The 13,844-nt window shown below is 45.1% G+C and overlaps 1 protein-coding gene across 1 annotated transcript; it reads right to left on the bottom strand.

Moving 5' to 3' along the window:
- Window positions 1-660: 660 nt before the first annotated feature.
- PDCD7 (programmed cell death 7) lies at window positions 661-10,188 on the bottom strand. Its single transcript, XM_077829339.1, has 5 exons — window positions 9,337-10,188; window positions 6,412-6,550; window positions 3,993-4,229; window positions 3,290-3,377; window positions 661-2,264 (listed from the first exon to the last, which is right to left on the bottom strand). The coding sequence occupies exons 1-5, from the start codon at window positions 10,186-10,188 to the stop codon at window positions 2,147-2,149; spliced, it is 1,434 nt and encodes a 477-aa protein (XP_077685465.1). The 3' UTR covers window positions 661-2,146.
- Between the last annotated feature and the right edge of the window lie 3,656 nt (window positions 10,189-13,844).

Here is a 13,844-nt window from a genome sequence, read left to right as displayed (position 1 = left end):
TTTTAACCCTTTCAAGTAAGTAATTCTCAGTGTCCCCATACTGAGAGATCTTAACTCTGGGCACAAGTTTCAGTTAAAAATTATGAACATTTACATTTACTTGTAAAGCCACAACATAAATGGTGTTGAATATGCCACTATATTTTAGTCAACCATATGCTGATTTCCTGATGCAGTTTTAGGGTGAAATGAATTTCATCACATGGAGTCTGAGTAGATACTTTCTATACAGTTGATGTAAGTGAGTTGGAAAGATTAAATCCACTCCCTCGCGTTGGGGCCAAGATACAGGGTTGAAGCCTATGGGCTGGAATAGCAACTGCAACTCCGAATCACTTGCATAGATCTGGTAGGTAGAACTAGAACCTGCATAAACACGGATCCCATTCCATGCCCCCATCATTGTCCTATATATTGGCCTGTACACAAAACAGCTGCAAAACAGAACCTTCTGTAGTGCTTAGGGAAAAGAGCTGTGGATGTTTGCCTGTATGGCTACTCTGCCAGCAGCCCTCCCCATACTATGGAGATTAAGTGATGCAAAGGCTTGTGCTGGTCCTCTGGTCCATGGAAAATTTCCCCCTCAGAGAACAGGTATTTATGACAGTTTCCATTATTTTTTATTTCTTTAAAGTATAAAATGCACTTACAAAATGAGAGTTGTATTTTTGATCAAACTATATTTTACAAATAGTATCTACTTACAAAGAAAGCAAGTAACTAGCAAGAACAATTACAATAAATTAGACTTCAGCTTTTATTACATTTTTTTTCCTAGTAGGCTTATTTATCAAGCTATATACAGTCACATGGCTAGTCTACCTTTTTGAGCATGACGGTACAATTATGGATTGTCAAGATACTTCTATTAGCACCATACCCAAATACAATGTCAATGGAACAGGTATCACATGAATATTAGGCTCGAGTGTCTAGTCTATAGGAGATTGAGCACATACAAAATTTCAGGTTTTATAAGCAAAGCGTCTCTTGGACACAGTGCAACACATGACTATCCAGAGGGGGAAAAACCTTTTCATTCTTATAACAAAACTGAAAACAAGACTTTAAGCCCTTCATTAAGCAAAAATAACTGATTTTGAACAGGAGACAATCAAAGAGATAGATTTTTAAAGCTGCATGCATTATTACTGCATGTATAATGCCCAAAAGCTGGCCTCTTTCTTTCAGGCAGGTTAGTAGCCATCTGTGGAGCTCACACTTTTTATTTGGGAAAATAATCTTAAATTTGTGAGCTACGTTTGATGTATAATGGCTAAACGGCATATCAATACAAGTAATACTTAGCATTTTAAACTCACTATACAACATTAATCCTTGTGAGGTAGGAAATTATTCATAATTTTGCAGTTTGCTTAAATAGACAAAAAGAGCTTATTGACTGCCAAAGGCCACAAAGCAAGCCAGTGGCAGAGTGAAGACTAGAACTCAGGTTGACCACAGTGACTCTTTGAAATGTCTACACTTCTATAATTATGTGGTGTTGACTATTTGTTTGTTTGTTTTTTGTTTTAAAAAGAGATCTGGAACTTCAGGGTCAAACCTTAGATAGAGAGTGTTCACTGACTTTGATGCTACTTTTGGAATAGAAATTTGTTTCAACACTAGTTTTCTATGGAAATTCACCTCTTTTGGCGATACTCATTCACTATCTCTACAACCAGAAGAGTTCAGAGAGAAGAGATGACTGCTGAACTGAAAGCTTACATGCTAGGGAAACAGCTAAATCTGATGTCCAACGTGAGCATTTTGATTGCACACACATGCTCTGCAAAAGTATCTTACAAAAGCCCACTTACAATGCCCTCAAATTGTAAACAAACTCACTCAAATCCAAAGGCTAGTTAAATAAAGGCCCATAACAGAACTGTAATTCTATAGCACCACAACATTAACAACAAACATGGCTTATACTAGCTTTTACACTTGGGATATTTATCTGTTAATCCAGGAGGTGGAAAACATTTTTCCCTTATCGTTTTTCTTCAGGAAATTCCAACTCCAGTATCTTGCCACATGCTTTACAATTAAAAAAATGAAGTGGTGGTGTAGATTTCAAGGAAAACTTGGGACCTACCTACCTATATGTGAAATTCCTACCACTTCAGACTGACTTCTTATAAAATTATCTAACAGCAGTGGCCCAGGTGTCACTGGTAGGGAGACTTGGAAGGACCCAGCCTGGAGGGATGCAGCTTCCTTCAGGATGATCAGCTGGTACCAGATACTGATCCCATTCATGCCTTTAACAGAAAAAAAGATTAAGATAGGCATTTGTTCTGTTCCATCTCACACACCTTAATAAAATACATTCACATACATGTTCTTTTTCCATACTGTTTCATATACAAACACTATAAAATGTACTTCTGAATTACATCTTCAAAGCAAAAACTTGAAGATACATTTTTAAACCAACACGAAATGAGCATGAGTGAGCATGCAAGTTTCTAGCAATTATATATGGAGATTCACTACACTTTATGCTGAAGTCTACAGCATATTTAAAGAGTCAAAAGCATAACGTTCCTGAATTAAATTTAAATGACATCAATATATATTTTTTTTAAATCATGTACTTTACCCTAGTAAGTATGCTGCCTTCATTTTATAGGTTGCACCATTATACACAGTTATACAATAGTTTAGGATCAGGAGGAGGACACAGACCCTTCATTTCCAGACTGGTTTTATGGCAGCTTGGATATTGCAAGTCTATGCACTTTATAAAATGTAAAGTTTGTAAAACTTAATTTTAAACTTCCTATGAGAAGGTAAGCATGCTCCCATGTAAAAGCAGGTCAAGTGTTCCAGGAAGATTCACAAGGTTTTTTTGTGTGCAGAGGGCAGTAATATTGTTGACTTGAAAACGAGGTTTTTAGCAACCACAAGTGCGTTGGTGTGATTATATATTATGATTGTAGTGAGCTACTGCTTTGAAATTAATATTGGGTGTGAAAGTTGCCTTAATTTATTATTTGTTTGCTTTTTAATGTTCAGGGTGTTGTGAGGAAATATATTTCAGCAATTATAACTCTATGTTAATGAAGTTTTTTGGGTGGGAATACATTTATGTTAGCTGAAAACGGAGTTAGGCAAACAGAGCTGCCAATTTTATAATCAAAGTCATCTGATGAGAATTCATGGTATAAACTTTATACTCTGGTGGGCAATGAAACAACAGACGATGTAATTTTATCTTCACAAATCTCTACATGACAGACTACCACCTCATTACCACTAATAAACTAAAGATGTTTGCTCTTACCTTATCTGGATAAGGGCTGGTACAGAATGCTCAGCTTGTAAATAATATTGTCTAAAGGGTTGCAGTAGATGATTAAGAGGAAACTCATCTGTTAAAACACATACATAAGAAAACTGTTCAACAAAATATGACCTTCAATATTAAAAAGTGTTAGGATCCTTAAAGGTGCCATATCACACTTGTCACTCCGTGATTACTGTTTAAAGTTATTTGCTAATTAATATATTCTTGTTACAAAAAGTATTATGGGATTTCTGATGCCTACAAGTGGTTAGGACTTTCTCCACTCTTACAAAAGACAATACTTCCAGTAGCAACCTCCCTCCCTGGGAACACACTGGTATTGGGGCTGTACTAAAAGGAGTAATGACACCTGCTGAATCACCAATACTAACGTATCAACATGTTGTGGGACGTCTTCCATTTAAATACCAAATTCAGACTAATCCTGCTTGGCTTGTAAGGTTTGGTGAAATCATAGTTTGTGATACTGTGACTATACTCCTCCTACATAAAGTAATTTTCCAATTCTATGAACATGATAATGAAAGGGCATGAATGAACTTGTGTATCTTGTCTCCTGCTCTTCATAGTAATTTCAGCACATGGCAGCTTTTCCACGCAAAGTTGTGTTTGCATTTTAATCTGACTTGTTTTGAAAAAAAACCTCCCCAATACTGAACTAAAATATGCGGAAATGTACCTGGATCCCCAAATAACTTGGAATCAATGTCACGTTTTTGCTGTAGAAGCTTTTCCCTTTCTTTCTTCTGTTTCTTTTCCATTTCTCTTTTCCTCTCTTCTTCCTGTTCTCCTTCTAACATAACTCTTAATGCTCTCTCCTCAGCTTCATACAGTTCAGAGCGTTTTCTGATCAGTGTCCTCAGCCTCTGTATGTGATGTTCAAAGTCTTCATCTGCTGAGGGTGGAGGACAGACACCTATACAGAAGTGAATTAAGTTATAATTTTCAATCACAGAAATGGTACTAATTTCAGTTTCATACTGAGAGTGGAGTTTGCAGAATCTCCAATTAACTTATATCTGGTCACCCATTTTCCTCATGACTATCCTCCAATAAAATGACGTGGGTCAAGAAGGAGTTTGGAAAGAAATGTATATCATGCAGAATACTACAGTTACACACAACAATCTTTCAGAGATACTATCCTATAAGAATGGAATTTAAGGTAACTGCTCAAGCAGTATCTTCCGAATCCTCACTAGCCAGGTACTTTATTCATGACGTTTATTATTTATGTACAAAATGGCCGATAGTCTGGTTATTGGGTACACTCAGCACATACTGCTTAAATAAATATAACTTACGATTGTTAATAATACCACCTAATATAAAGTAATTATTCATTATTATTATTATTACTGTAAAAGTTTTATTATCTGGCACATTGGGAGAATGGGAGGTGCTGGTAAGTCAAAAATTCTGGTTAACTAAGAGGGAGTGAGTTTTGGTGCGGGAGGGGGCTCGGGTTGCGGGACGGGTGTCGAGGTGCCGGGTCCGTGCGGCTCCCCGCAAGTGGCGACGTGTCCCTGCTGCTCCTAGGCGGAGGTGTGGCCACTCCTGGCCAGGCAGCTCTGTGCGCTGCCTCTGCCCACAGACACCACCCCCGCAGACACCACTGGCTACGGTCAATGCTCCTTGGTGGAGGCGCAACCACGCAGCTCTGCGCGCTGCCTCCACCCGCAGGCACCACCCCTGCAGCTCCCATTGGCTGTGGTCACCAGCCAATGAGAGCTGCGGAGCCAGTGCTCGGGGCACGACCTGCGGGCGGAGGCAGCCCGCAGCACCGCCTGGCTGGAAGTGGCCATGCCTCCGCCTAGGAGCAGCAGGGACATGTCGCTACTTGTGGGGAGCCGCCTGAGGTAAGTGCCTCCTGGATCCAGCAGCCCAAAACCCCTCCTGCGCCCCATCCCCCTGCGCTGAGCTTCCTCCTGCACCCAAACTCCCTCCCAGAGCCCACGCCCCGCACTCCCTCCTGAAATGCCGATTTATAGAGCTTTTCGACTGGTAAAGTGCCAGATAACACAGCTTTTACTGTATTAGCAAGTCATTAAGAAAGTCTCACCAACTGAACCTGTTAAATAAAGCATTTGGAATAAATGCAGGAAACCTATTGAAGTTACTAATTTGGCAGAGTCAGGAGCAAGTAAAAAGACACTGGTGCTACTGGAGAAGTCCTTATCAAAATACCTTCGGAAAACCCACTAAAGGCCTGATCCTGGGATTTGCTGAATCAGGTCTCCAAGAGCTTATTGTTCTTAGAAATATCTATTCTGCTGAAATATCCTGAGAGCAGAACAGTTTTACCCAAACAGTAAAGAGGAAAGAAAAAGACCCAAAACCAAAAAAAATACCTTGCGACCCAAGGCCCTGATCCTACAAACACTCACGCACATGCTTAGCTTTACTAGAATGAGAAGTCCCACTGATTTGTGATTTCAATTAAAATCCATGGGACTACTCAGAGCAGTAAAGTTAAGCATAAAGTTGCCTTATGGGGACCTCTGCAAATAAAACCCCCAAGTGACCACCTGGGTATTGTCTATGCTGCAATTAAAAACCCACGGCGGGCCCATGTCACCTGACTCAGGCTTGTGGGGCTTGGGCTGGAGCCTAGGTCCTAGGATCATGGGAGGTGGAACAGTCCCAGCTCGTGGACACCATAATTAAACAACCCCATAGCCCGCCAGCTGCGGGTTTTTAATTGCTGTGCAGACATACCCTTTATTTACGAAGCGAGGGCACCAATTCATCTTATAGGCTATTTGAAGTCTCCATAAACTTAACAGAAGTTTTAGAGCTTGGAAGGCACCATTATCATATCCCATTTTTAGTAGAGAGTTTGTATTACACAGATAATTACACAGGGCAAGCTTTTGCCAGCCTTACTCATGTTGCGTAAGCCTTTAATCCATAACAGTGAAATAGGGGTAATCATGAAGAAAGGAACTACCTAATGCAAGAATGGAAAATTCTCAATATTATGGAGTTTTGCAAAATTAAGACATTTGCTAGCTATATTTGAATCCCTATATAATATTTGTCTAAAAATGTTTTATTTCTTGTATTTCTGCATAGATCACAAAGTGCCCATAATTTACCTTTTCTTCCTGCTGCCTCTTTTCTCAGTTTTCGAAGCTTTTCTAAAGCACGCAGGATGTCCACCATTCTCTTTGTATCTGCCTGTTTTTTCCTTACTTCAGATAAGACACTGTCTGCTGCAGCTTTAAGTTCACGTTCCTGTGAACAGAAGAATGTACAGAGAAAACATGAAATTACATACATGGGCAAGAATTAAAAAGAAAGCTCATATAGAATAAAGGGAAAAATAAGTGAAAACAATATTCCAATGATGGAGATGAAGTAAATCAGTCACCTGCCTACTGTGTCACTTTTAATGGAAAGAAATAAAACAGGGCAAAGAAGCCTAAAAAATTGGAGAGCAGCAGAGTAACACCAAAGCAGTGGTATCAGAGGCTGCTGGTAAATTCATAAACCGTAATAAATTCTGTCCTCAGATCATCAAAATGATAGATAATGTATGTAGATTAAACAAAACTGGGATCCAAGTCCCATGGTAGGATGCACTATGGGGTAATCAACTATTTTTTGTCAAGATCCAAATGTCTTGGTGAACAAACTCCAGATTCCAAAGAAAATAATATAAAAATAATAATAATAAATGATAGTAATAAGTAAATAAAAAGATTTCCTGGTCCATTCAAAAGCATCTGGTGGTCCGGATTTGGCACCCAGGGTTGATGTACTAGTTTGTAAGCAGAGCACAAGGTTAAATGTATAGGGTCAGATCTTGAAACTTACACTGCATGCTTTGTAGCATTCTAGTAACACAACACAACTGTATAGTGAGTGGATCTGCTTTCCTAAGTAACTCCTTGGTGGCATAGTGTTGACATTGTGGCTCTTATGACACCCCTCTTCAGGCCCCTAATGCAGGATAAATCTTTTGCTTTAAGAAAAAAAATTATATAAATAAAATGGAGAGCTAAAAAAATGGGAAACACTTTTCCAAACTGCTTACAGTGAGAATTATGCTATGGAAATGAATGGAGCTTTCAGTTGGTCAACAACAGTATTGCCAAGCCCAAGTTTTCAGAAAATCATGGCGTTAAAAAATAATTCACTCTAGGTTCTTCTTCTTTGCCTTCTGGTTTCTAAAGCCTGATATATTAAAATTTAGCCTTACCCAGCTACATCACTCAGGGGTGTGAAACATTCACATCCCTGCATGCTAGTTAAGCTGACCTAACCCCCAGTGTAGACATGGCTCAGTCAGTGAGAGAATTCTTCTGCCAACCTAGCTACTGCCATTTGGAGAGGTGATTAACTACAACGGTGGAAAAACCCTTTCCATTGTGTAGGAAGCATCTACAGTATGGCGCTACAGCTACACAGCCGAGCTGCTGTAGTGCAGACACGTCCTGAGCATCTAGAGGATACTCAGGTCACATTCTCAAGCTTTTCTCTGCAAGCACAAGGGCTAGAAATGTACTTTAAAAAAAAAATTTGAAAGCAAGGATTTTCACATAATCCCTTGACTCCAGGAAGTGGGGCTGTAAGAATGTTACTAAATTTCTTGCAAAATTTCTTGCAAAACTTGCAAAAAAAAAAAAGAGAATTATAATTCCTGGTTTTAGAGTAGCAGCCGTGTTAGTCTGTATTCACAAAAAGAACAGGAGGACTTGTGGCACCTTAGAGACTAACCAATTTATTTGAGCATAAGCTTTCATGAGCTATAGCTCACTTCATCGGATGCATATAATAATTCCTCACACTTCTTGGAACTTTCATTAAAGGAGGGCAAAGCATGGAAGCATACGAGCACGCCAGTGAGGTAGCTAAGGGATACAACAAGGATCAGTGCATTCTCCAATTTAGCCACTTGGTACATGGCAACACAATAGTTTAGGACAAAAAAGGAAGAACTGTGTGCAGGGAAAACTTTATGTAGACTGAATGCAATCAGCCATGTCAGGATTTGGCCAGAGCAGTGGAGTCAATGCCCACAATGGATCTTTAAGGCCTACCAATGGTCAGGACCATCTCAAAAAGCACAGCACCCCCACAGGTGCTGGAAGTCGGGGTGCTGCCGCACTCCCTGGTTTGAAGTAGTTTCGGAAACCACTTCAAACCAGGGGGTGCGGCAGCACCCTACCAGGGTTGCCAACCCTCCCGGTTTCACTGGGAGTCTCCCGGAATCGGGCTCTATCTCCCGGAGGCTACTGAAACCAAACCAGTAGATTTTAGGCTGCTGAAAGTCTGGCAGTGCAGCAGGACTAAGGCGGTCTCCCTGCTTTCCCTGGCCTGCTCCCGGAAGCGGCCAGCACATCCCTGCAGCCCCTATGGGGGGCCCCAGAAGGTCTCTGCGCACTGCCCCTGCCCCAACCGCTGACTCTGCAGCTCCCACTGGCCAGGAACTGCAGCCAATGGGAGCTGCGGGGTCAGCGCCCGCAGGCAGGGGCACCACGTGGAACCCCTTGTCCCCCTCCCTGCCAGGGGCTGCAGGGACATGCTAGCCTCTTCCGCGCGGGGCCAGGGAGCCCACCTTAGCCCCTCTGTGCCCGCCAACCAGGAGCCATCCAAGGTAAGTGCCACCTGGCCGGAGCCTACACCCCTCACCCACTCCCGCAACCCAACACCAGCCCTGAGCCCCATCCCAGAGCCAGTACCCCAAAACCCTCCTGCACCCAAACTCCCCCCCCCAAAGAGCCTGAATCCCACACACCACCCCTGCACCCCAACCCCAGCCCGGTGAAAGTGAGTGAGAGGTGGAGGTGGACAGAGGGAGAAGGGATGGAGTGAGCGGGTCTCAGAGAAGGGGTGGGCAAGCGGGCGGGACATGGGCGTTTGGGTTTCTTCGCAACAGTTGGCAACCCTATAGACAGGGTTTATAGGTTGGTTCAATGGCTCTCAGCACCCCCACGGTGTGAATTGCTCCAGCACCCCTGAGCACCCCTCCATGACAGCCCCAGGCAGTGGTACGGGGGGGGGGGGGGGCGCAGTACCCGGGTCTTCTCCTCCACCTCCTGGACACACTTGGCTCGCCACTGGTCGATCCTGGCCTCCCTTTCCGCCGCCCGGGCCGCCTCCTCCTCCCGCGCCGCCTCGGCCTCCTGCTTCCTCTTGTGGAGGCGCAGCCGCCGCTTCCGCGCCTTCTCCGCCTTGCGCCGCAGCTCGCCCAGGTAGCCGGGCTCCCGCAGGGGCCGCACCCGCTCCTGCAGCTCGCTCAGCAGGGCGCGGGCCCGGGCCTGGGCCTGGGCCCAGCCCGCCTCGTCCCCGGCGGCCTCCTGCTGCCGCATGGCGCGGCACAGGCCGGCGAGCTGGGCCACCGGCCGCAGGGCCCCCGCCGCCAGCTGCCGGGCCTGGCTGAGGCTCGGGGTGCCCGGCGAGGGCGGGGGGAAGCCGCGGGGCCGGGGCCTCCTCTGGGCCAGGAACTGGGCCAGCCAGAGCTCATCGCGCTGCCTCAGGGCGGCCTCCCCCTCGGCCGCCTCCCCCCGCGGCTCGGCGCTGCCCTCGCCCCACGGCGGCGGCGGCGGCGGGCGCGGCGGCCAGGCCGGCGGCCCCGGGGCCGCGAACAGGAGCCGCGGGGCCGCCTCCCGGCCGAGCGGAGCCGGGCCGCAGCCGCCCCCGGGGGCGGGGAAGTAGGGGCCGCCGCCCCCCGCGGGGCGGTGGGCGGGGGGCAGCTCGGGGGCCCCCGGCGGGGGCGGCAGGAAGGGCGGCGGGGGCTGGGCTCCGGGGAAGGGGCCCGCGGCGGGGGAAGGCGCGAACAGCCCCCCCGGCGGGGGGAAGCAGCGGTACTGGGGGGGCGGCGGCGGCCCCGCAAAGCGGGCGGCGAAGGGCAGCGGCGGCTGAGCCATGAGGGACCCGGCTCTCCCGTGGCCCCGGCGCGAGCGCTTCCGGCAGGGCTGCGCCGCTCACAGCGCCCCCCGGCGGCGGGGAGGAGCCAGCACCGGGGCTGCCGCAGGAGCGGTCGGGGAAGGGTTGATGGACATGGCCGTCGGGGGGTGGTGCCCAGCCTATGAATATTTATGAAGGGGCGGGGTCTGAGCAGAGCCCTGAGTTTAGATGGGGGGAAAGGTGAGAGGGGCGATGCAGGCGGAGCAAGAAGGGTCTGGGCAAGGGCTGTGAATACATAGATTAGGGAACCTAGAAATACGTGTGAAGGGAGAGGTGTGTAAAGGGCCGATGAATGGGCATCACTCACCCTAACCTCTTCCCCCATCCGCTCCCTTCAGCCAGTGACAGCCGAAAGCAGCTGCAACAACAAAGTCATTTCTGAAACCAGGGCCCAGCCTTTCCTAACTCACAGCTACTGCTGGAGCCTGCTAGAGGCGGTCCCACATTGCAGAGAGCGCAGCGCGGCATGGGCGTGATCCCTTCCCACAACCCAAAAATTAGACCTTGTGCTTTAACAGCAGCTCCTGCTGTATTACAGGACACCTTAGAGGCTTGTGATGTGGATAGGTTTATCTTCCTCAGCACTAGGGCTGCTCCTTATATATGCTGGGAAGTTAGTCATAGAGTTGAGCAACCAAGACCCTGCATTGCTCCAAGAGATCTGCTCTACCACACCAATAATGAGTCAAATGAAATCACATTTTCTTGCCACCCTTCTACCCCTAACGTTGTCACTCAAGCAGACACAGGGTCAGTTATTGCAAACGAGCAGAGAATGATCCTGTAGCCTGTGCACTCTGGCACCTACCAGTCAAGCACCTACCACCTCACACAATCAGCCCTGGAGTAAGTGTAAGGCTCTACCAAGTTCACTGCTGTGACAAACATGTCATGGACCATGAAATCAGGCCTCCCCCGTGAAATCTAGCTCCTGGAAGGGAGAAGGAGTAGGGTTAGGGGCACCCCATCTGAGGGGCTACTATCATGTCCCTGGCTCCAGCTGCTAGTCTGGGGAGGTATAGGACTTACTCTTCCTCTGCACAGCCATGCTCACGGGCACATCAGAGCCACCTTCCTGAACCTACCCCACTTACAGGAAGCTCTTGGGCTAGACAGCAGCCCCAGAGCTTCCTGCAGCCGCAGGAGGGTGCCAGAGGTGGAGGTAAGTCTGATCTCCCCTGTGCAGCTGGGAGCACCCTGCAGCTGGGGGAGGTACCCAGAGGTCGGTCTGATCTCCCGCAGAGAACCACAGTGTAGGCAAAGAGCAAAGCTCAGCTGGGACTAGCAGCTAGGAGTCTCTAGTTGTGGTGCTCCCAGCAGCACAGGGGAAGATCAGACCCACATTTACCTCCTGGAACCTCTTGCAACTGCCAGAGGCTCCAGTGCTGCTGCCTTCAGTACAGAAGTGAAGGTGGCAATCCTGCCCCCCACACACAACCGCTTTGCAACCCTCCTTCATGACTTTCTTTTGCGTCAGGACCCCCAGGTTACACCACCAATGAGTTTTCAGATGTAAACATCTGAAAACATGTAATTGACTAATTTCCAACTCCTATGGCTATTAAATTGACCAGAATGGACTGTGAATTTGGTAGGGGCCCAAGTATATGGCATTGCCTTAATTGACTCCACCTTGGAGTTGGCCAACTAGAATCACAATGGTCAAGTGGGGCTACATAGCTGGCCTCAATACATCTGCAATGCCAGCTGCTTGAGTGCAAATTCTCTTCCCCTGACCTAACAGAGTGCAATGATCAGACTATTGCATGTGCACAGATGTAGCAGGCAACAGTAGAACGTCACAAGAAGGAGCAGAATTAATGCACAACAGAAGTAATTACAAAACATTATGTAGTATTTGACTGTTACAAGACATTTAATATAGCCAAGTCAGAAAAATACATGTGTTGACACGATTAGCTACTAGTTTGCTTCAGAGAAGTGATCAAAAACTTGTTATAGTGTACCAGTCTACTCTCAGCTGCTTCAATATGTTCATTCTAGCCAAACTAGCAGTTGAAGAACTGCTCTGCTGTAGGTTTGCCTGGCCCAGCCACACTCCTGCTATTCTAAATCCTTTCAGCTGCAGAGTATGGATATCTATTCCATTCCCATAAACCCCATCCCCAGCTCAGTGTCCAGGAGCAGTGAAGCTGTGATTGCACAGACAGTACTAAATGAAACAGTGAGGTGAGGGTCTAATTGAACCTTTTCAGTTTCTCGATCCACAACAGTGCAGAACCGATTTGCTTTAGTTTGAAATGTTTTTGAAGCCTGCTGAAAGTCTTCTCCAGCTGGTTCCTAGAATTTCCACTCACACATTTGTGTCCCCAGAGTAATGAACAAATAGTCAAATTTGTAAAACTCTTTGCAAAAAGCCAAATCCAACCTCTTCTCCTAGACCTTTGGTGGGGTCCATTATGCAACTCATTCCATCACAGTGCAAGGAATTGACACAGATAACTGCCACAACTGCTAATACAATGTACTTTCTCAATGGAGATGTATACACATGTAAAACTCTTCTTCCCTCTTTCCATCACAAATATTGGCTTGATGCGTTTCAAAAAAAAAAAAAAAAGCACTGATCTTCACTTATACCGTCATTCTAGCCTTTTTATTGCTATTCTGGACACAGCATTTCATTTAAGTCTGACATTTCTCTTGGCTCAGTAGTATCCGAAGAGATAATAGAGCAAGCATTTCAGTAAGGCAATTACTGACTGTAACTGACTATACAGAAGGCAGCTCTAAAAAGGCTCACTCCCCACTATATCAACTTGAGAACAAGATTTCAAATGAGCATGAAGATGCAAGAGGGTGGCCCTTAAGAACCTCTTATAATTAGGTAACTTTTTAATTAAACAGTTAGTAGAAGAAGCATTTACCTGGCAATAATAATGGGGATAACCGAAAGCAATTTATATTAAACAGATTTCATTTTCCCAAGTTACAGCTACTTTGCTTTTTTATTGTACTTTTGTTATATGTACCTTTAAATTTTAAGACTATGAAAATAGTTGTGATTAGCTTGCATAATTCCCAAAGAACCATTATTCTACTACATAGATTCAAAATTGTCTAAAAATATGTAAGTGGACTCAACTGTGAAAGCTCAATATGTAAATACTGTATATAACTTAATTCAGCTTTTTAATAAGGATCTTGAACTCAACTCAAAACATTTCCCAGAATGCGTAATCATTTATGTGCCATTACTTAAGTCTCATATTTCAACTACCGAAATCTGTAATTCATGAATATTTGCTTTGTTTTATTCAAATGCCAAACCTATTTTTGAAGTACAAATTGTAGTTCTACTGCATTTGTTTAAAAACATTTCTTGATTACACATTAAGCTAAGTTGTTTAATTATTTTCACTAAAACATTTCTCAATCATTTAAAAAAAGAATTAACAGAATTAAAATTTGAATTTTCATTCTACAAAAAGGAAAATGAGGTTAAAGTTACCAAAACTGTCAGATAAGTCTATATTATAATCTACCATTGCTTCTCCTGGAAGTATCCTGAACCCTGAGAGCAGCCTTTCCTGAACCATTACTGGGTAGTTTAACTAGAAGAAAAACAGAAATTGCAACAGAAATTCTGTTGCAT

This window comes from Eretmochelys imbricata, chromosome 10, assembly GCF_965152235.1.
Source record: "Eretmochelys imbricata isolate rEreImb1 chromosome 10, rEreImb1.hap1, whole genome shotgun sequence".
In the NCBI taxonomy this organism is placed as follows: Eukaryota; Metazoa; Chordata; order Testudines; family Cheloniidae; genus Eretmochelys; species Eretmochelys imbricata.
Note: the sequence above shows the minus strand (reverse complement) of the source record. Positions and strands in the feature narration are given on the sequence as shown.